Consider the following 23,041-nt stretch of genomic DNA (forward strand, 5'->3'; position numbering starts at 1 on the left):
TTTTGCGCCATTTGTTTTTTTTTCTATGTCTGTAATAAATCGTATATGAGTATGGCACTAGTCGCTATTATAGCCGGTCAAAGTTGCATATTCATCCAAACAAATTCGGTAAGCATTTGCTATGTATGTATATGACCTCCACTTTTGCATGCATATGTCAGTTAGGCGCATTATATGCCAACCAAATTTTAGGGCATATGATGTTATATATACGCTTGTTATGCGATTTAATGATTGCTGGGTAGATACTACGGCACGGGTTTACCAGAGATGCCAGGCTATTTTTCAAATGTCCATCAAATAGTCAGAAACAGCAATCAGGCCCGAATTTTTCAGATGATTGATCCGAAATCGACTTCTTTATTGGCAGTTTTCGTCTTAGGTTTTCAGTTGAATTTATCATTACACAATTTTATCGCGAAACACACGCTGGCCGTGTTTAAAAATACTTTGTGCTGTATTTCTTTGAACTGAAGGTACTATCCGAAAAAAGCAGAATGAAAAAAGGATTCGGGCCAGGAATTGGATGCAAAGAAAAGGAGCAACAAATACAATATTGAAGTAACTCTACGATGATGATCCCCGAGAGTACAGAGCAGTTTTGAGAATAACACCTGAAAAGGTGAAAAAACTGTTGGATTTAATTGCTCCACAAATACATCGCCAAGATACACTCATGTGGGATGCTATACCTACAAGAGTGAAACTAGAAATGATGTGCCTTTCATCTGGAATATCGTTCAGATTATTGTCGATATTTTTTAGAATCTCGAAAGCATCCATGCATCCATAGCTAAATGAATTCCGAAAGTATGTGGTGCTACAAATGGCAGTCTAAATTTTTTTTCAAAATTTGATTTATTTCGCCTTGACAGCAGCTTCGTGTACCAATTTGTGAAATGAAAATGATAGTAGATTTGCAGGAGGAATAAATACGCTTCAAAAACTAAAATAATGAATGAAAATCTACTTTTTTAAATCGAATATGTATTCTGTTTCTTAGAACAATACTTTTTTTTTTGCAAGTTGTGAGTGAATTCTGAATGAAAATTGTGCCCGATAATGATTTTATATTTAGATTACCAATAAAACTATCTCAAAAAGAAAACGTGCTCCGCCAGCGTGCAAAACAAAATAACAACGATTCCGTTTAGAAACTATGAGGGTTTTATTAGTTTTTCCAATAATTTTCAAGTCTATAAATATTTTCGCATATTTTCAAATATCTCAAAAATAGAGACATGTGAAGACAATGTAAAGATTTGGCATCCCTGATGCCAATGCTAGTGCGAGTCAATTAAAAAAACTTTGAAGTAGCTCGCACGCCGAATCACACATGACACTAACTGGCATGATGTGTTCACACCGTGTGAGTAGCTGCACTGCAGTAACTGACTAGACCGACTCGTATGCTTACTCGCACCGTCTGAACCCGACTTAAGAACAAAAGTGAATAAATGACACTGATAAAAGAAAGCGAGCGATGACACTGAGACAAAAGCCTTACTTCTTTCGATGATATTTTCGGCCAATAGGCAGAATTTCATTGAAATAATATCTCTCAAAAACCCACGTACGCTATCATACAGAATTAAATTATTTCAGAATGTCTTCACAGTAAGTTTATTGTTTTCAAACCTGGCATCTCTGACTACAACAAACAAAACTGTCAACTCGAAGTCAAAGCAAAGGAGGGTAGCAGAAACGTCACATCAAAACGAAAGAAAAACAGCATCAGCACCATCAACCAGACGTCGTCGTTAGCAAAAAAATAAAAGGGAAAAGTAGGCAGTCGCGATCCAATTTACTATCGTTCTAGCAAGTAAAGCTTGTCGCCAGAATAATGGGTACATGAGCTGTATTATGTGGTTATTGTGCTGGATCGAGAAATATTGTTTTCAAGTGGAACTGATTGGAAAACAATCGGAAGGACGGAAAATGATTCGCAGTGAGAGATCTGTTCGCTGAGCTGAACTTTTTTTTTCCTTGTGGAGCAGGGAAGTGAGAAGCTGCGCTGTTGTCTGGAGGATATTTCTTTTATTTTTGTTTTTCGTGGCGACCGTGGGGCGGTGGTGGTGGGGGGAATACAGTGAAGGCAGCTGTTTTTTTTTGTCTTACTCGCGATCGAAAGTGGGATGCCCCTGCTGCCGGAATTCTTACAGAAAATGTTAGGGGCTGTTTTCATGGGCGAGACGAAGTGCCGTAGCAAATGCTCGCGGCTGCTGGGCAGTGTTGTGGTGCGACTCTCACTTGTACTAGTGCTGGTCCAATTTTGTGTGCAGGCCGCTGCAGGCGGAAGCAGTCCAGGTACCATCAACGGAGGTACGTCCAGCGGGGGAAAATGTTCCGAAATCAGATGCATGAACGGAGGCAGCTGCAAGAACGGCACCTGCATCTGTCTCGATGGCTGGCAGGGCTCCGAATGTCAGTTCTGTGGGGGAAAAGTTAGGTAAGAATCAATGGATTTTGATTTTCCCTGTCTTTCCTGAATTTAGGTAGGTGAATGTATGTCGAAAACCAGTTTCCCTTCTGTTGTGTAGCTGGTGCGGTGGTGCACAACAGAAACCCTTTCCGTAAGGCTAGTGCCATTGGCCCACTTTAGCGGGTCGCAACTTTCCCCATTGGGTACAGATTGAAACCGAATCGGATGACTCAGGAAGTGAGATCGATCGTTTCTTGTTCGCCAATTACAGCTGTTAGCAGGAAAATTGCAGGATTGTTTTTCTCATCTTGAATCGGTTGAGCATAGAAAATATTATGGAAGTGATGCCAAAATAAAGATCTATGCGAGTTATTGAATATGTTTACAAAACATTCAATAGATAAAAAAAAACCAAACTTTTCTAAGTTATTGTAATTCGCTTTGGAGAGTTGTTCTCCTCTTCCAATTGAGTTAACTGAGTTGTAGAAAAAAAAATATTGTCAGGGTATTCATGGTGAATCACCGAAGAAGACTAGGGGTCCTATTATATAAATTGAGTCGATAAGAGGTTTGCTTGTTAGTTCTATTTTGCTATATATCTATAGTAGAGTGCCAATGAAACCGGCCATCTCGAATTTTCAAACGAAACTTGGGTAAAAGTGTTGATTCCCACAAAATTCTTCCCTATGTAAAATTTCAGTTCAATCGGACTTCATTTACTAGTGTCGCACAGCCATCAAAAATTGGGTTTTTTTTTATAGAAAAATCATCCAAAGAAATTGAGGTTTTCAAAATAAATTTTTGATGCCAAATGTCTTCAAACTGCATGAATGAAAATAGTTATCTCGATTTTTCATACGGAACTTGCTGCGAAATTTTTTTTTATAAATCGTTTATTTTTACAGGCTCAGTTACATTAGTTTAAAGGAGCCGAATTCTTAAATATATTTTTGAAAACTATACATATACAATTATACAAACATTATATATATATATATATATATATATATATATATATATATATATATATATATATATATATATATATATATATATATATATATATATATATATATATATATATATATATATATATATATATATATATATATATATATATATATATATATATATATATATATATATATTGTATACATATTATACATATACAAACACTATGGTTAGTAAGGTGGAAAACCGATTACTCGCGGTTTACTCGAGTTTAGAAGGGTGACATATTCTTTCAGGAAAGGGATGGGATATAAGGGAATTGTTACAATGTTGATGATCACACTCAATTCTTAAATCTATTCGTATATCTATTGTATATTTACATTTCAACTTATTTTACTGTTTATACCAAGGGGGCAATCGCTCGCAATGGATGAAAAGGAGGGTATAAAGATATAGGGACAATCACTTGAAGAGTGAAAATCAAACACGTCTGTTACAGAGGCGAATGCCACATTAGGCAAAGTCTATTTAAAAATAAATTAAAAAAAAAACACGTCTGTCTTTAGTAACAGTTAACAGTGGAATGAATCTTTATTGAAAAATTCAGAACGTCAAAGCTACGGATTATCAGCGGTTGCTGTGATCTTCAACACTCCTCCCTAATCCGAGACACCCACAAGTTCGCAAAAACAATGCTGCTTCTGGACGGCCAAGGGCTTCGTAAAACCATCAGCTGGCTGCTCGGTCGTCGATACGTAGGACAGCTGCGCCACTCCTTCCTGTAGGCTATCGTGCACGAAGTGATAGCGAATGCTCACGTGCTTCGTGCGAGGGTTGTATGATCCATTTGTCGCGATGCTGATTGCAGATTGGTTGTCGCAATTAAGAGATATCGGATGCTGTTCCTCGAATATCTGCGACTGCAAGTTGTTCCACCACATGGCCCCCTGAATTATACGCGACAGGGCCATATATTCTGCTTCACAGGATGACAAAGCGACGGTTGGCTGCTTTTTAACATTCCACGATTCGGTTCGGCACTTATTTCCTTCATAAGCGCTGAACTCCGTTAGAAGCTTATGAATAGATAAATCAACGAATCATACTGAAGCTGAAGTCCAAATATAAATAGCATATAAATCAACTCTTAATTCTAGTGTCATATTTATTCACTTGATGGGCTCCGTCCAACATTGAATATGCATCTTTCAGTTGCGTCGGCTGGTATATGTGCAAACATATATCGTGTCTAGATTAGAGTCCCCGTAATAATGAATTACTTGAATAAACACGTTCCTATTGATCTATTTTTTTCTTCTATCCGATTCACGAACAGGTTGACGGACCCACGGGGAAATATCCACGACGGTCACGGCAACTACTCGATCGGCGTCAAGTGCAGCTGGTTGATCGATGCCCGGGACCACAACAGTATAGCCGACAAACTGTCACCGGCGGGCAGTGGAAAGCCCTCGGCCATCCGGTTGCACCTGGAGGAATTTGCGACCGAGTGCGGTTGGGACCATCTGTATGTGTACGATGGGGATAGTGTCGAGTCGCCATTGCTGGCGGTGTTCAGTGGACTCATGTACCGGCAAAACTTCAGCATCCGACGTATCCCGGAAGTGTTTGCCCACAGCGGCTCGGCGTTGTTGCATTTCTTCAGCGACGACGCGTACAATATGTCAGGATTCAATATAAGCTACGAGGTGAATGCATGTCCCACAAGGGATACGAGGATGAACTGCTCCGGTCATGGGGAGTGTGTTTACGGGGAGTGCAGCTGTGACGTGGGTTGGAGCGGACCGGCGTGCAATGTGGAACGCTGTCCGAACAACTGCTCGTCGCATCTGGGTAGGGGGGCGTGTAACGTGATCCAGCAGCGATGCATCTGCGCCAAGGGCTTCGATGGAAACGATTGCTCGCAGGTGCGATCGCACGGTGTTTGGAAGACGATCAATTCAGAGGATACGATCGGATTTGCGCCGCCAGGCAGCGCTTCCCACGGGGCGGCGGTGTTCAGGGATACGTTCTATATAATCGCGGGCGAGAGCTATAGCAAGGCGAAAGCTCTGATGTACATGTATGACTTCAATGGAAAGGTTTGGGAGACGGCTCATACGGACTCGAAGGCCACACCGGACATACGGTATGGTGCATCGACAGTGATGTACGGTGATAAGATTTTCATGTACGGTGGAGTGGTAGAGGGAAAGGGTGTGTGTGGGGAGCTTTGGGCGTTCGACGTGAGCGCCAAAAATTGGGAAAACATTACGGTCAAAGCAGAGCAGTGTAATGAAATATACGCGATGTGTGGTCCGCTGAAATCCGCTGGACATACCGCGACGTTGATCTCCAATTTTGAGGGTGGAAAAAAGGGACATTCCCAGAGGATGGTTGTGATATTCGGCCATTCGCCACAGTTTGGTTATTTGAACACGGTGCAGGAGTACAACTTCGGAACGCGTGAGTGGAAAATAGTGAAAACCAAAGGCTATCCGGTGAACGGTGGCTATGGCCATTCGGCGGCGTACGATCCGCTTAAGGAGAAGATCTATGTTTATGGTGGAATAGTGTCCGAAAGCGACAGCACACAGCTGTTGAGCAACAAATTGTACAGCTACGAGCCACACAGTCGGGTATGGACGTTGGAAGCTGCAGCCCCAACGGCCAGATTTCTACACACGGCAAACTTCATAAGCCCAGGGTTGATGATTGTGTTTGGCGGGAATACACATAACGATACGTCCCACAGTTTCGGAGCCAAATGTTACAGCAGAGACCTCATGGTTTACGACATTATTTGCGACTCGTGGCATATTCAGCATATGCCCCAGGATCTCCGAGCTGATTTGGCCCGCTTCGGACACTCTGCAATTGTGTTCGAGGAATCTCTGTATATATACGGTGGCTTCGATGGCCAGATGGTAAACGATATGCTGAAATTCTCACCCGGCAATTGTAGGGCTTTCAATCGCTCCGAACAGTGTTTGAACACTCGGCCGGGTTACAAGTGCGTATGGGACATTCAGAAAAGTAAATGCGTGCCCATTCTGGATGTGGACAAAGGGGCACTGTTCAGCAGAGATCAAATCAATTACGAAGTTTGTCCTCAGGAAAGCAGATTGGTTATGACCCGACAGGCCCTGCAGGACTATGAGCTGTGTAGTCAGCTAAGCAGCTGTCAGAGCTGTGTGTCCACATCGTACGGGTGTATGTTCTGTGGTATCGGTAATGGGAAAGGCTACTGTGCGAAGGAGAAATGCCCGGATGTGTCGTACACATATCGGGCTGATTTCTACCCGACCAGGAAGTTGAAGGATTGTCCGGAGAACGATGAACAAACTTGCGTCCAGCTACACGGATGTCACGCTTGCTCTTCGTACAAATTCTGTCACTGGGATTACGAGCACAGCAAGTGCTACTACGTGGGCAATAAGACGGGTGAGATTCTGAACGATGCACTTCCATGCCCGCCGGCCTGTTCGGTGTTGACAACTTGTGGTAACTGTACACAGGAGGAGTGTATCTGGTGCCAGAATGAACAGCGTTGCGTAGATAAGAATGCTTACACTGCGAGTTTCCCTTACGGCCAGTGCCGCGAGTGGACGACGGGATCAAATAAATGTCGTGCCGCTAGCACAGGGAAGAGTCAGTGTGGTTTCTATAAAACGTGTGCCCAATGCAGAGATGATCCAGCGTGCGGTTGGTGCGATGATGGCTCGTTAACTGGCCTCGGCAGATGCCTGCCAGGGGGTGACAGTGGTGCCCACGAAGAAATGGAATGCCCCGCCGTTCGATGGCACTTTACGCATTGTCCCAGCTGCCAGTGCAATGGTCATAGCACATGTCCGGATGCCAAAACCTGCAAACAGCCCTGCAAGGATCCAATGGTTGGACAAAATTGCGAGAAGTGTAAGCCAGGCTATTGGGGTAATCCAGTCAACGGTGGCAGCTGTCAAAAATGCGATTGCAATGGACAGGCACAGTACTGTCACAGCGAAACGGGCAAATGCTTCTGCAGCACTAAGGGTCTGGCCGGAGATCATTGCGAGAAGTGTGACGCCACTAACCACTACCACGGTGACCCTAGCCGTGGGTCATGCTATTACGATCTCACCATAGACTATCAGTTCACTTTCAACCTGTCGAAGAAAGAGGATCGTCACTTCACTCAGATCAACTTCCGCAACTCGCCGGTCAAATCGGACATCGATGCGGACTTCAGCATCACTTGCTCGGTTGCGGCCAAAATGAATATCACTATCCGGACAGCGGGCGGCCCTGAGAAGCCCCTATTCTCCGCCGTCAATTGCTCCACCTTCCGGTACCGGTTCTCGAAGGCCGAACATCACTTTGGCATCGAGGACAACGTGACGCTGACGACGTTTTTCGTGTACGTGTACGACTTCCAACCACCGCTGTGGATACAGATTGCTTTCTCGCAGTACCCGAAGTTGAATCTGCAGCAATTTTTCATTACGTTTTCCACGTGAGTATACGACCGATGGTGTTCTTGTGCTCGTGTTCGAATATTTAATATGGATTTTGTTTCCGTACAGATGCTTCTTACTCCTCCTGCTAATGGCTGCTATTTTGTGGAAGATCAAGCAACGCTATGACATGTTCCGCCGACGGCAACGGCTGTTCGTCGAAATGGAACAGATGGCCTCTCGGCCGTTTTCTCAGGTTTCGTATTTCATTGTTTACTGTCCCAATGTTTAGCCCATTAACCCCATTTCTTTCCTCCTACCGTAGGTTCTGGTTGAGATTGAAAGCAAAGAGTACAATGAGCTGTCACCAGCAGTGGAGAACATTACCAGTGCACCGAGGAAGCGGAAAAAGGTAACGCCTCTGATGCCTTCCCATGAGAGATATCAAGTTTTTTTTTCTTCATTTGCAGGATTCGCCAAGTCCCATCGCACTGGAGCCATGTGAGGGTAACAGGGCGGCAGTGTTATCACTTCTAGTCCGGCTGCCAACAGGTGAGAATTGTGTGTATTTTTCGAAAAGGAAGTGAGAATCTCCAAAAGACTTCCAGTCGCCTTGTTGACTGGGGAGTGTGAGGTTTTTACGTTTAGTGGGTAAATCTCCTTGGACTTCATGCCTGTAACCACCATTAGGCATTGCTTCGGGAAGGGGCTCGTGCACTCATCTTTATGGGTTTGCTATGCTGAGTCTTTTGCTCATCCGTCCATCATCGTTGGAACATCATTAGTATTATGGTAACAGCAAAATTCACCTCATTCCACGTGTCCTCTTCTTCGTACATTCTTTGAACATCTTTGAACAACATTTACAACTTCGGCAACTGACACGAAGGCATCTAACGTTGATTTATCCTTCCATAGCCCGAACTGCAACTAACGTGTTTACTTTGTGTGCACCTCGACAACTGACAACTGACGAGCCACGTTAGTCACTTCCTACTGACAAAACTCTTGGTCAAATTGTGACTGACGGAGTACAGCATGCCTGTTACTGAGCTTCGTCAATACGTTTTGATGAACCAAGTAGGCGATAAAATTGTCAACAACGAATTGATGATTGTCGCAGATTGCATTTTATCTTCATCGAGCAAAGGTTGGATTTTCGTTCCGGTTGTTGTTTCTTGCATTTATTGAAATGAATACTATGTCGAACACGCGATAACGTGTGAGCAATAGCAAATCATTTGACGGAATATATAATTAACCGAAGCTTGAAAAATCTCTACATGCTGAAATAATGAAGAAATCTATCTATTCGTTGAAATTTCTGCCCGAGATCGAAATTCACGTATTTGAAAGTCCGTTTAATTTAGTTCTCGAAGTTTCAGCATTTTATATAAAAATGGTATTCCCAACGTAAACAACGTAAGCGAATGCACCCTGGTAAACGTGTAAACTTTTTTTACATCAAATGGCATGGTATTTCCCGTCTTGACGATCATAGGGCACTGACTTGCAACATGCTTAGATCGTCAACACACTCTGACAAACTGGTTAGCATCGAAGAGTAAGGAATTTGTTTTGTCGGTTTATATTTTGTTGCATGTCGTTCGGTGGTAATGGGTCTGATTACGAATGTCACTTCACGGTGAAAACGAAGTGAATTGTATACAACCTTATTACGGCTGTCACCGTGTGTGTAGAATCCAGAAGAGTTCATCCGTCGTGACAACTTTGATGAACTCGGTGTTATTATGAATATCACGATACTGTCGTGTCACGGAGAAAAACAGGTATATTTGTCAATTGTGTTTTAGATGCTGAAGGCTAGTCACGCGGAATGGAGTAAATTTAATTTCGTATTTATTTAGCTTTTTGCTAACATTTTGAATATTGTCTTGTCTTGTTTAAGAAACAAAAGATAAACAAACAGCAATTTACCCGCCTGGTTGCCTTTTTAGAACAAAATTCTGACGTATCCAGAGGACGTAAATTTGTTTATTTGGATTCGGTAAATGCGCTATGGGATGTAATTAAGGATTAAAAATGTAGCTCCGTAGGCCCATTGATACATGGCGAAGATCTACTTCCGATTGTTCTGAATGAACAGAAATTTTTTGTTTCTATTTTTAGGATTAGACTAAGAGAGAATTGCAATACCATAAAATTGCAATGGAAATCACTGGCCCAAATACGATCATTATGATTGATTATGTATAATATTGATTTTTAATATAAAATAATAACTGTAAAGGTTTTCCCACATTGCAGAGCTAATTTTTGTAATTCAAACATTCACAATTGGCGGACCAGACCAGAATCAGGACGATAGTTATAACTTTTTACGTTATAGATATTTCCAACGGTATTGTTTTGAAGACATACTTTGAATGAAAGAGTATTAAAAAAAGAGAGTATGAGTATGCGAGATTTCGATTATTAAAATTATTATATTACTATATGTTCAACAACTACATTATTCCCGAGTAACCAAGTATTCCTCCTCAACTTTGAGCCAGTATTTGATTCAGCAAACTAATCATCGAAGTATAATCGCAAACTTGTCATTCTAAAACATACGATTAATTAAATGGAATATTATCTCAAACGCTGTATTAATTTTATCTACGTTATAAACGTCCTAAATTATGCAACCGATACAACGTTCAAACACCCGACATTATGCAACCAACATGTCTCTTATAAACGGGAATGAACACTTTCACTTCACGGAGTTCATTTTTACACGCAACTGTCCATGGCAATGATGATAGACACAAAAAGATTAAGTGAAGTGACGTGAAAGCGTACGTGGCAGTGATGTTCGTGATCAGGCCCAATGTTGTAATGGTCGTCATAGTAGCCCAAATATATGCAATGACAATGACAAATTGCAGCTCTGGTTGGGAATGATCATCTCTAGCAGTTTCCCGAGGGTATCAAGGATGCAAATTGGCCTATACGAAGATGAATCCCCTAATGGTTTCCCTGGTTTCGAGAGTAACACCAGTGTCTGCTTTTTCCACATATCTTGGAAGTACCCTTCATTCCGGCACTTTTGCAGCGGTGCCCTGGAATGTCTGGGCGCTTGTATCGTGGCTTTGACAGCAACATTAGGGATTCCGTCGGAGCCAGGGGATTCGTTAATTTTATTAGGTGTACCGGTAAGTTTCTTCGGTTTTACAACAGATGGCGTAACTTGATTATTATTTCAGTGAACTAAATTTCCAGACATTCGTTGGAAAGCTACTGTCATTGCGCGTCTTTTTCAGTATATGTTAAAAAGTTGAAGCGTGAACAACATAGTTTTTTGCCACTTCGAATATGTCGAATTTCGTACCAACGAGAATATGGAGAAAAAAGCTGCGGAAAGTCATCGCATTTTGGTGGATGTTTATGGTGACCACGCTCCAACTGAGCGAACGTATCAGACGTGGTTTGCACGGTTTAAAAGTGGTAACTTTGACTCGGAAGACGAAGAACGTTCCGGACCGCCAAAAAAGTTTGAAGATGAAGAATCGGAGGCTTACCTCGATCAAGATCCGTCACAAACGCAACAAGAACTTGCAGATACACTGGAGTAGCTCAGCAAACCATATCCGATCGTTTAAAAGCAATGGGAATGATCCGAAAGATAGGACAGTGGGTGCCGTATGAATTGAAGCCACAAGACGTCGAACGCCGTTTTTCACGTGCGAACTACTACTCTAACGCCATAAAAGAAAGGTTTTTTCCTGCATCGAATCGTTACTGGTAATTAAAAGTTGGTCCGTTACGACAATCCTAAACGTTGGGCAACGTATACGTAAAACATACTTGGAAACGCTGAATTGGGAGGTCCTATCCCACCCGCCGTATTATCCAGACATTGCTCCGATTACTCCGATCGATGTAACATGGCCTGGTTGACCAGCACTTATCCTATTTTGATGAAGTCAAAAATTGGATCGATTCGTGGTCGACAAACCAGTCGATTATTTCTGCAAAGGGATCCGTGAATTGAAAGTTGCGACTAGCGATGGGCAATACTTTGAATATTAAATTTGTAACCATTGTTTTTGCAGAATAAAGCATTCATTAAAAAAAAACCAAGAAGCTTACCGGTACTCCTATTATTTTTTTTTCGCTGTCGCCGTCAGCTCCTTTGTTGGCACTCTCTCGAAGCGTTCTTCTCCATCGGCATATGATTTTGCTGACCAGCTAATCGGATCATGCTTCTGGAGAAGCTGTTCTCCGATATTCTTCAACTTATTCGGACACCTTTCACGGGGCATCGATGAACCTCTGATTTTGGCCATTACTACCCCATCACTCCGGGGTCATAGCAGCTGCATACGAGGATTCCGTTTATTTTGGCTATCGCGATTCCATCGTATGGGTCGAGTACAACTTCCTGTATGAGGTATCTTCCCATCGCCGTTAATGCAGCTATTCTGTCAACCACTTTCCGTTATCTGCAGGTACTTGATACGGCTCTGCTATAATCGCCACATCCCATGCGGTTTCTAATGCGACTTGCTATAGCAATTGTGCCATGTCGCAGCGGTTAAGATTTATCTGCGTAACGTCCATTTAGTCATTTTGAAGACCGTCATCTTGAGCCCCCTGTGGCGAGATCTACCGTCGTGCAGATCATGCATCTTGGAGGTTTGATACAAGCTTACTGTCGTAAACTGTAAACTGCAGTCAACCATAAAGTCCGCTCTACACGACTGCGAATTCTGACAATAGTCGGTGCGACACTATCTTGAGTGTCTGCGATTATCAAATGACGTCGGGTCGGTGGGAGACAAATGGGGTCTACGATTATCACATCATACCTTCTTAATGGGATAGGTCTGACCAACAGAGGATAGGACAAAATCCTTTATCTACGGCCGAATGGTCAGACCCGCACTCGCACTATCACTAGCCCCACGCTCACTATCTTGGCCGATGCTGACAAGCCACCATTTAATCTCTACGACATTGGTTGGCGCTATCACGCTAGTCCTCTTTAGCAGCGACCATGCTTCCTGCCTGTAGTCCTCTGTCTGCCATATAAGAAATTTTTACGTGGTACACTTCTTACGGGGTCGGAGTTTACTGGATCCTAGGGGCTTGTAGAGCCCGTATTAAGGACTTCAATCAGTAAATGGTATCATGATTGAAGGGGCGATGCCAGAGTTCCAAATTCCCTTCCCTGTATTTCCCTGTGCAGTGCACAATGGTCCAGGAAGTGCATTTAAGTGGAAATTAGCATCTAGAGCTCGACAGTTATTCTCTAGACAAAAACTGTCTTCGACAAAGTTGTTACATATGACAAAGCACTCATTTTGATATTTTGAAAAATAGGGTTACCAAAATTTTCGATGAAATAAAAAACCTAACTTTCTAATTTTTATAGATAGAGGTAAATATGGTTCGACAATGTTTTAGTCCCAGTTATTTTAAGCAAATTTGTAGAACATTTTTTCCTATCCGCTATAGCGGTTTTTGACGTAGAACTACGTCTTTCAGGAAGGGTGCCAAATCAGAAAACAGGTCACGTTTTTATGAAATAAAGTCAACGTTAATAACTATTTTCACTGTGAACGAATTCTCATGATTTGCATACCAATTGAATCGGAAATTATCTAAGATTTGTTTGATATGCTATACATTACAATTCGCTGATCTCTGAACGGTTTAAATTCGTGAAAACTGGAAGAATTTCCTTTGTTTCCCACACTTTTGTTCTGCCGATTTGTGTGCTTTGTGTGTATTTCGAATGCTTATAACTCGAACATTTCTTAACAGATCGGAAAGATGTTTGCATCGATTGATAGGAAATATTTCTACGCGTCTATCACAATTAATAAAAAGTTATTTTTCATGAGATGAACAATTGAATAACTGTAAAATGTCAAGCATTCTCTAATCGCCCTAACTGTCAAGTTTTGATTGGCCCGATTTACGGTTTTCCCAACACAGACTTTAAAATCGATGTGCCTGGGGGAATCTGCTTTGTCAAAACAGGCAAGTCGGGGGTATTTTTTCCCACTGAGCTGTGTTTTGCTAATACGGACTTCAAAATTAATGTGCCTGGGGGAATCCACTTTGTAAATACATGCAAGTCGGGAGTATTTTTGGTGTTGAGTACTTATGTACTCGCTTGTCGTTGTGCATACCGTAATATGTTTCCCTAAAACATACTTTTGAACTGAGAAACCTGAGAAAATTGTCATTTCAGATACTAGAGGTGAATGACCTTTCGCGGTTCGAGAACTACGTAAACATGAGATGTGCAATAATTCAGAGGGAAATGTAAAATGCATCGATCGTTTGACAATTCTTCCGTTCACATATTTTGGTAGTCCTAGGCATCATATCAAACGTAAAAGGACGTTCATCAAATTTGTTTGTAACGAAGAACATAATCTATTACAAAAACTTCGATGCATTCTAAAATAATATTCGAAGGGGTAAACAAGTGGATTGCATAATATAATTGCGTAGTTCTACGTCGAAAATATGCGGTCGTGTCCTAGATACAACCCCTTACAATTTTTTTCTAAGTTGCGTTGGGGTCACCATGAAAAAAACGGTTTTTATGCTCTGATTTTTATATTTCAAATTTTAAACAGAACACTTTTAGGGCTTACTAAGACAAATATTTTTTGATGCAGAACTTGTCGATATCTCAATTCTACTCAAAGTTATTGATATTTATTTCCAAAAAATATGCTCTCTTCATTCGCTTGTCATTCTTTTTGGGGCAAACATGAAACATGTTTGTAGACGGCATTTGAAAGAACATAGTTCACTCTATAGAATTTGGGAATTGCAAAACTATATTATTTTTTTTTGTATTTGAGTAAATTAAAATTGAAATCATGAGTTTTTGAGTGAAAAAGCATCGATAACTTTAAGTAGGATTAAGATATTGACAAGTTCTGGATCGCAAATTTTTTTTTTCTTTATAAGCTCTAAAAGTAATTTGCCGACGTTTCGGCGTTGTCACATTTGTGGCTTCAAATTAGTGCCCAGAAACCGGTCAGAGTAGAGAATTAAAACTATTTCCAGGTACCCTTTGGGAAAACTAAACCAACTTCTATCCTACTGAACATTCGTTTTTTTCCCCTAGGTGGCCACCTGCACTCTCCTCCTGGTCAATCGGCAGGTCTAGCCGTAGCAAGTGCATTAGTAACGTTAGGTAACCCGCGACGGCCGTCGATAGAGCATCCGAAGGAACCTAAGTCTAAGCGTAAGCAGAGCCAACATCCCGATAGTTGTATATAAGAGAAAAAAAAGCAGCGCGTAAAGCAGCAGAGTGCAAACAAAGCAAGCAAAAAAATGAGAAACAACAAGCAAGTAACTATTAACTAATTATAAAAAAAAAACACCTAAAAACCAACCAACATTGTAAATGGTAACGAATTATAAAACTATATAATAATACGGTAGGCAGACAAACAAAAACAGAAACAGATCAAGTGAAGTAGAGTATATTGGGTTTGAAAAGCAGAAGAATAGGGAAGTTTTATTTGTTTTGTTTTTTTACTGAATGAATATAGTGACTACATTTTATATACTAATCCTAACCAGCAGGAGTTTGAAGTACAATTTCTATATTTTGCTGTTCCTTATGTCGTCGGAACTCGTTGGGGAGAGCACGGAAGAAAATTCCGGTGCGTGTGCTTTGAGAGCAATTCGAATAACGAAAGGAGAACCTGTTTCTACTATTCTTCCTCTAATCCCAAACAGGGCTAAGACTTATGGCGCATTTTGTGTTTTTGGTGAGAACTTAGTTTTAAATTTGTTGAGTGTTCAAGCTATCAAAACTGCATAGAACTGATCGTAAGACTTTCGTTTCCGCGTTCACACCAGTGGATCCTTATTTTGCTTTTAAGTTTCCAGCCGTAGGCTTTAGTATACATTATAATATCTACACAATTCACCAATAAGATCGACGATTTGTCGTTTTTTGTAAGCGCAACCAAACAATACTCAAAAATGAAAGTCTATTGAAAACCATCACACGAAAGTTACTGAAGTCTTCATGTTACTAACAGAAAAAAGAGAAAGTTGATGTACTTCAATAATTGTTCTTTTAATTTATTTTTGGGGGTATTTCTGCTGTGTTCGACGTCCATAATATCTATGGATTTGAGCCTATATTATTGACCTGGTTGATGTTTTTTCTTTTCTTTGATCGGGATTTTTTAGATGTATTATTAGCCAGGGTATACAAATCCAAAATGGACAAGCCCGAAGCAAAAGAGAACACAGTTTTAAAATTACATGTGATGATTAGCTATTAGTGCTCTAGACGGCGGACTGAGTCAGGTAAACTGTGGGCAGGTTTCACCCGAACAAACGGAAATCCGGTATAGTTTTCTCAATAAATGGCCTCTGGACCTCGAGCAAGGTGCGATACATTAGATGATGGATGATTTTCAAACAACGTGAACCGAAATGGGGGAGTGTTTGCCGCCCAGCGAACGAAATACTTGGTTTGAGTGGGGATTATATAGAACCACATTGTAATATGAAACTAAGCATTGCTATTACCATTATGATACAAAACCTAAATGGGAAAAAAAAACAACGGCAATGTATCAAAGAAAGTAAAATCGAATACAGAAGAAAAAAAACAGCAAATTAGTCTTTATAGGTAGTACGAGAAGCGATGCGTCTGATGGTAGGATTTAGAAGTATTCACTCTTTAAAGGTTTTGAGTAATAGGCGATCATCGTGAGTGAACGGACATCACAAGTAGAAATTGTGAAATATAAATAAATAAAAACAAGGAAAGTAATCTAATGAGAAACAGGAAATACACACACAGTGAGGAAAAAAGTATTTTATGGCATTTGTTATGATAATAAACTGAAGGAAACAGATCCAGGCGAAAACGCTTCCGCCGTAGCATATCACATTCTGCATTATTACTATTAAAAATCATCAGATCTTGAAAGTCAAAAAAAGTTATTGATTATACCTGAATTCCCCAAAGCGTGATCATATGACCTGTTGATCGGCTTCCTAATAGTGCGGTAGGAACATCACTTTAAGTACGTCCGAACAACCATCATGGTGGGCAAATTTGGTCCGGCTGTTAAGTCTAGACAGCCAGATATTGAAAAACAAGAACTGGGGAACTAGGGGAACCTCGTGTAAGACGTACAGTGGAGGTATGATGGACAGGTGGTTGATTTGTATAGTGGCATTATAAATTTCAAATTTCTGTTGATGGGAACCCCTTCTACATGCTATTCTAGAATACTTAAACCATCCCATGACAATGAATACTGATCAAAAGTGAAATAGGGAAACAAAAACCGAAAATCAAACATGATTCCGCGTGTGGATGTGATTTTTGCGGTTTCGATATTAAGTATTTTGATTGATTTAATTGAAAAATTGAATTCGCTGATGGTTATTTTTCGGTTTGTGAGTTGACAGGGAAGCGATATTAGGTATGTACGGACAAGTAAATTCTTTCGTAAGTGGTAAATTTAAATTATTGAAATAATTGCACTGGTGGGGTTGAAATGGACAGTCACATCCATAATCACATCCAATGCATGATGGAAAATGAAGGGAATAATATTGAACTCTTTTGACGAAGGATTACGTCTTTCGGGAACATATTGGGGTACAAATTGAGAACCGAAAATCGAGCACATCGTGAAAATTGTCCAATTTCAAACGCTTATTGCTCAGTCATTTCATGATGGATTGATACAATTTTTGCGTCAATCGATTTCGGCACTCCATAACAATTTTTTTATATTGAAGGAAATAATATGTCATGAAACTAACTATCGAACAATTGTAAAATCTCAACCCCTATCCTAACGGAAATACCCACTTCTGATTGGTCTAAATTGACAACACATGCGGCGGGTCCCTAACAGAGACATCAAAACCAAGCTGTCTGGGGGGAATTGGCATTGCAAATACATGAAAGTAGGGGGAGCTTTTGTTCCTACCGAAATGTGTTCCCTAACAGAGACATCAAAACTAAGGTGCCCGAGGTAAATTGGCATTGCAAATATATGCAAGTCGGGGGCATTTTTATATTGGAAGTAAGGTGAGTGATACGATTAATTCTAGCAAATAAAATTTGAATTTGGAACTTTAATGTTGCTTGCTTCGTGAAATCTCCTATCAATGACCGATCATGTATTGTGAAAAAATTAGCACAAGGGTAAGTGGTATATGGTAGCAGTTGTGTGAAAAATGATTTGATATATGAAACGACTTATTTCAATTTTCATAAATAAAAATCAAGGTGTGTTCCCGCTCGAGAACGGGTCATTTTGTTTAAGCTGTCTGTTTTGTTGTGTTCATTTTCACCCAAGGAAAGTTTATACGGCGAGAAAAATTGGAAAAGTGAAGAAATTTTAGAAAAAGTGATTTCCCATATGCTCTACATATAGTATGAGGTGCTGCTAGTCCAATTAAAATTCGCATTGGGTTGAATAAACAGAAAACAAAAAAAAAAACAAAAATTTATAAAAGAAAATTACCTTTTCCATTTCAAATATATTTTCTCTATATTAAAGTGATGAGAAAAATTGATAATTGTGTTTGGTATTGATAATTATCTTATATTACATTGGTGATTTTTTTACTTTATTTCATCCATAACACAGAAGGGATCTCGTCTGTGATCACAGAGGGCGGTTTTCATCATATCTCATTCCACTTCGATATCTTTTATCTGATACACACCATCCGACGACTGTTTACCATCCTTCTGTCATCATCACTCGGTAAACACTGGTGGAGTGAACAAACAATACTCAACAACCAAACAAAACGGCTTCTTAGGGTCATCAAATCATTATCAAAGAGTATAACGATGTAATTCTTCACACATATCAAAAATCAACAAATAGCCTATCGGAATCCAACGTTAACTATGCGGTCGTGTCTCGGACACAACACTCCTGTGACTTTTTTATATTGCTTTCTCTTTCTGTTCTTTTTCAGTTACTGGACGCGCAAACACTGAGAGAGAGCGAAATTATTCCTCTTGCGAGCGATAAACCTCTACGCTTCGTATATTATTGACCTGTCCATATTCCCTCCACTACATGTCTATTATACCCGCATCGATAAAACTGTTCTACTTTTCGACTTGTTTAAATTTCAGTAAAAACATGAAAAAACACATTTTTTATAAATCATTTAGCCAATTATTTCGAAAACCAGTATATTGAACTGTAAGAAACTGATTTTAAGTTTCGGAAAACATGAGTTTCCAAAAATACAATTGAAGTTTTCCTTAACATGTCCATCTTACCCCCATACCCCCATGAAGCTGGTGTAGAATGTTCTCGTTCGCTCACCCAAGCACTATTGCCCGTTTCTATTCTACTGCCGATCTGATCGGAGCCTCCAGTGACAAACGAACTATCGATGATAAATCGATTTAGATTGCGTACAAATGATGCCATTGGCTATGGATACAATAGCGGAGAATACGAAATATTTAATATAGAGAATGGGCCCTATTATGTAAATCGAATCGGGAAGTCGTTACAATCACTATCACACCGAGGAAAATATCATATTTCTAGATCAACATGTCAAAAGGGTCTATCTTCTTTGATCGATTCTCTTCACCGTCTTTCTCTTTCGATAACCACGGCCTTTCAGACAGATTTTGCTCCAGTTTTGCCATGTAGTTTGATAAACGAAGTCCCCTTTCACACTCCTTGTCGTCGAACACATCGGGAAATCCTGTTACTGCTGAGTTATTAATGAAACAGAATGTAGATGAAGAGAATCGATTAAGAAGATAGACCCTTTTGACATGTTGATCTAGATTTGGTTTTTTTTTCTGTAAACATGTTAAATGCTAGGTAGTGTGGACTGAATCAAAACGGCTGTCAAAAAAGATCCAATGATCAGGAGTGTTAATTTTCTTATTATAACCAACATTATAAAAAAGGTATTGTTACCAAAGGCAAAAATAATTAAACTTATAAAATGAACGAATTAAATTTTTCCGTCAATTTTTCAACTGACCATTGGCATCTCTGAAAGAGCATCTTATATTGCAAGATATCAGAAACTGACAGACAACGACAACGAATAACGCTTAGTTCACTCCAAGATTTGAATGTGGGAGCAAAATTCGACATTGGCGAATTTCGATACGTACATACATGGCAAAAGTGAAATGTGTTGGAGACGTTTTTTTCTAACGCCGGTGAAAACAGCTTTGCTAGTGAAGCTGGCCAAATGAAATCCGCTTAACTATGATCCGCTAGTCCTGGTGATGAATATAACGGTAAAGCAGTCTGCGTTTCGTGTTGATGATGGACTCTATCTCCTGAGTCAACTACCGGTTTAGTTGTGAAGAAGGCATTACGGTTTCTCACGAGGTTTCTTTTCCGGAACTAGTTTGTCGTCTCCGCAAAAATCGACCCAGCGCGTCTGTAAATATGTTTCCGAGGGTATACGATCAAATCTAACGCGAACATTTTCACCTGTATTCGAGCGGCCTTTCACTGAGCAACGCATTTTGACGTGGGACTACGTCCAACCGGAATATATGGGGGGTAAAATTTTACCATTATGAAGTTGATGTTTCGAAGGCTCTCAGTGTCGGTGTGTATGTTGTGAGATAATAATCGCCAATTAATCAAAATTTCACCGAAAATCTTACTGCTTTCCAGAACTAAACATACGACTGCTCTCTGGACCTTTTTACCACATGAATAATCGAAATAAGCCACGATATAATTGTTATCTGTTAAAAAACAACCAGTTGAATGATTTCATGAGAATTTTGGCTCAATTTATCATGCAACCGTGAGTACTTTCAACATTGTTTTGTTTCTTCCATATACATTCCATATTGAATGCAAATAATTACGACACGATATTTTGCTTGCCAATTCATATTAGAGATGGGCAAACCGTTCACGAACGGTACGAAAGAACTAGTTCGCCGAAAAGAGTGAACGAACGGTCGTTCTTTTTCAAAGAACGGTAGTTCTCCCCATGAACTGATTGCGAGCGAACGGTTTGTGAACGAACTGATTCCGAAAGAAATGTTTGTGAGTGAACTAATTGAGAGTGAACCGTTTGCGAATGAACTGTATGGGAAAGAACTGATTGAGAGTGAACTGTTTGAGAACGAAGTATTTGCGGGCAAATTGTTTGTGAACGAACGAGTGCAGCTGAACTGATTTGCGCTGGACGGAATCAATAGAACGATTATGCTTGTAAGAAAAATAAATCGATATTGTTATTTACGAGCAAAATGCATATAACGCAGGGTTTATTTTGTTGATGTATACTCAATTTTGGGTTAAACATTGAATTAGATTTTCGTAGTTTTAAAACCGAAGCTATATATTTTCAATTTCATGTATTTTTTTCAATTCCGCGAAACATTCATATACTTCCTGATCATCAGAAAAAAAAATCTGGGGGAAGCTGGGGCGATGCATGAATTAGGTAAACATGAAATCTTCTAGTGAGGGCAAATTGAGCAAAAAGGTTTTTCGTTGCTTTCAATTCATTGCATGGCCTATTGCGTGTACGAGTTATCGTAATTGTTTGTACGATTGATTGTGAGTGAAGATCACTGCTGATTTTTTTCTCTGAATGAACATTATGAAAAATGTTCTTACATGGAACCTATGTGTTGTCCAAACAGAAAATATGAAAAGTTGCACATATTTTGTGCGCATCAAATGTCGGCCGATAACCATGTTTTCACATACAGTTTGCGACTTTAAAAGAAGAAGCAGCTCATCTTTCCCCACTAAATTTCAAAAATATGAATTCAACGATATCAATTAATAGCTGTCTATTGATGTTGGGTTTCAGCTAACATTCTATGTTTTTCTTAATATAACTGGACGAAAGAGCGAAAGAACGGTTCAAAAGAACTGATTCACTTATATGAACGGTTAGTGACTGAACCGTTCATCAAAGTGAACTGTTTTGCCCATCTCTAATTCAGATACACTTCGCCTACTGCTTCGCCGCCTACCTCTATATGTACCTCATTGCTTTTAACGTTAATTTTCATAGGTTCATTAATATTTTGTATATCGCGATGCACGTAAGATTGTCTTTTGTATATTATTGTATATTTTGTATTTATACAGCCATTCAATTCCAAACCGATATAGTGGTTCTCATATTTCGATGAAAAATGGTAGTTTTGTTCTTTATCGCAAAACATTAGACCCGTATTTTTTATTTTTTCGTTAGGGTGACCATTTCTATTTTAGGGTGTTCCGAAAAATAATGTTTTTCCAAAACTGACTTTATTCAAAAATTCCTAACTTCAGAACCACTGAACCGGTTTAGATTATCGACATATCTAAATGGAGCCAATGAGCTAGCTTTTTATTAAAAAATATTGAACTTGCAAAAAAAATGGATTTTATTTTCGTAATTATCGATTGTATTTGTTTTTTATAGTATTGCTTTGGACCAGAGGGCGCTATATTTTTTATATCTTTCTTGAAAGATGAGAATGTTTTACATAACATATCCCGATTTCAGAGATGCTATTTTTTCGTTTTTGAGGTATGATTTTTCAAAGTTAACCGGAGGTCCGAAAAATCGTTTTTCCCCTTGAGAACGCATGGAATGGCTGTATTTATATATTAGGGTGCCAATGAATGTGTGGGGAAAAATCGACCCTAAAATTTCAAAAAGTTATCCTATACAAAATGTTCACCGCCTCAAAAAAACACCCTATGCCAAATTTCAGCTCAATCGGACTTAATGGAGAGTGGTGCAAAGCGGTCAAAGTTTCAGTTTCTTGAAAATCCAAAAACCATTCAAGGGGGGAGTAAAGGAAATCGAGGTTTTCGAAAAAAAAATTGATGGCAAATGTCTTAAAATGGCATGAAACGTCGAGATCTCAAATTTTTTTTTGTCAAAAATCGGCACTCTGGGACTTAGGTTTTTTCGGAATACAAAACGAAAAGTATGGTTTAGAGAGCAAACAAAAATAGCTATCTCGATTTTTCATTCGGAACTTGCTACGAAATGTTGATTTGCACGATAATATACCCTATACAAAATATTAGCTCATTCGGACTTCATTTACTGGTGTCGCAGACGTTAAAATTTGAGTTTTTTGAAAACCGAAAAATGACCGGAAATCGGGGTTTCAAAAAAAAATGGTGATATCAAATTAAAATTGCATGACACGTCGATATTTACAGTTTCATGCAATTTTGAGACATTTGGCATCAAATTTTTTTTTCGAAAACCCCGATTTCCT

The 23,041-nt window shown here is 39.7% G+C and overlaps 1 protein-coding gene across 1 annotated transcript; it reads left to right on the top strand.

Annotated features, from left to right (window-relative positions):
• The first annotated feature begins 1,693 nt into the window (after positions 1–1,693).
• LOC129776213 (attractin-like protein 1) lies at positions 1,694–16,664 on the top strand. Its single transcript, XM_055781729.1, has 6 exons — positions 1,694–2,449; positions 4,713–7,868; positions 7,939–8,065; positions 8,135–8,221; positions 8,280–8,361; positions 14,912–16,664. Exons 1-6 carry the CDS (start codon positions 2,136–2,138, stop codon positions 15,064–15,066), a joined length of 3,921 nt encoding a protein of 1,306 aa, XP_055637704.1. The 5' UTR covers positions 1,694–2,135; the 3' UTR covers positions 15,067–16,664.
• Positions 16,665–23,041: the final 6,377 nt, after the last annotated feature.

The sequence above is a fragment of the Toxorhynchites rutilus genome, chromosome 1 (assembly GCF_029784135.1).
Source record: "Toxorhynchites rutilus septentrionalis strain SRP chromosome 1, ASM2978413v1, whole genome shotgun sequence".
In the NCBI taxonomy this organism is placed as follows: Eukaryota; Metazoa; Arthropoda; class Insecta; order Diptera; family Culicidae; genus Toxorhynchites; species Toxorhynchites rutilus.

Excerpts from the sequence above, each read along its gene's own strand:
- LOC129776213 (XM_055781729.1), top strand. The coding sequence starts at position 2,136 with ATGCCCCTGCTGCCGGAATTCTTACAGAAAATGTTAGGGGCTGTTTTC. Across the intron at positions 2,450-4,712 it reads TTCTGTGGGGGAAAAGTTAG|GTTGACGGACCCACGGGGAA; the intron begins GTAAGAATCAAT and ends ATTCACGAACAG. Across the intron at positions 8,222-8,279 it reads CACCGAGGAAGCGGAAAAAG|GATTCGCCAAGTCCCATCGC; the intron begins GTAACGCCTCTG and ends CTTCATTTGCAG.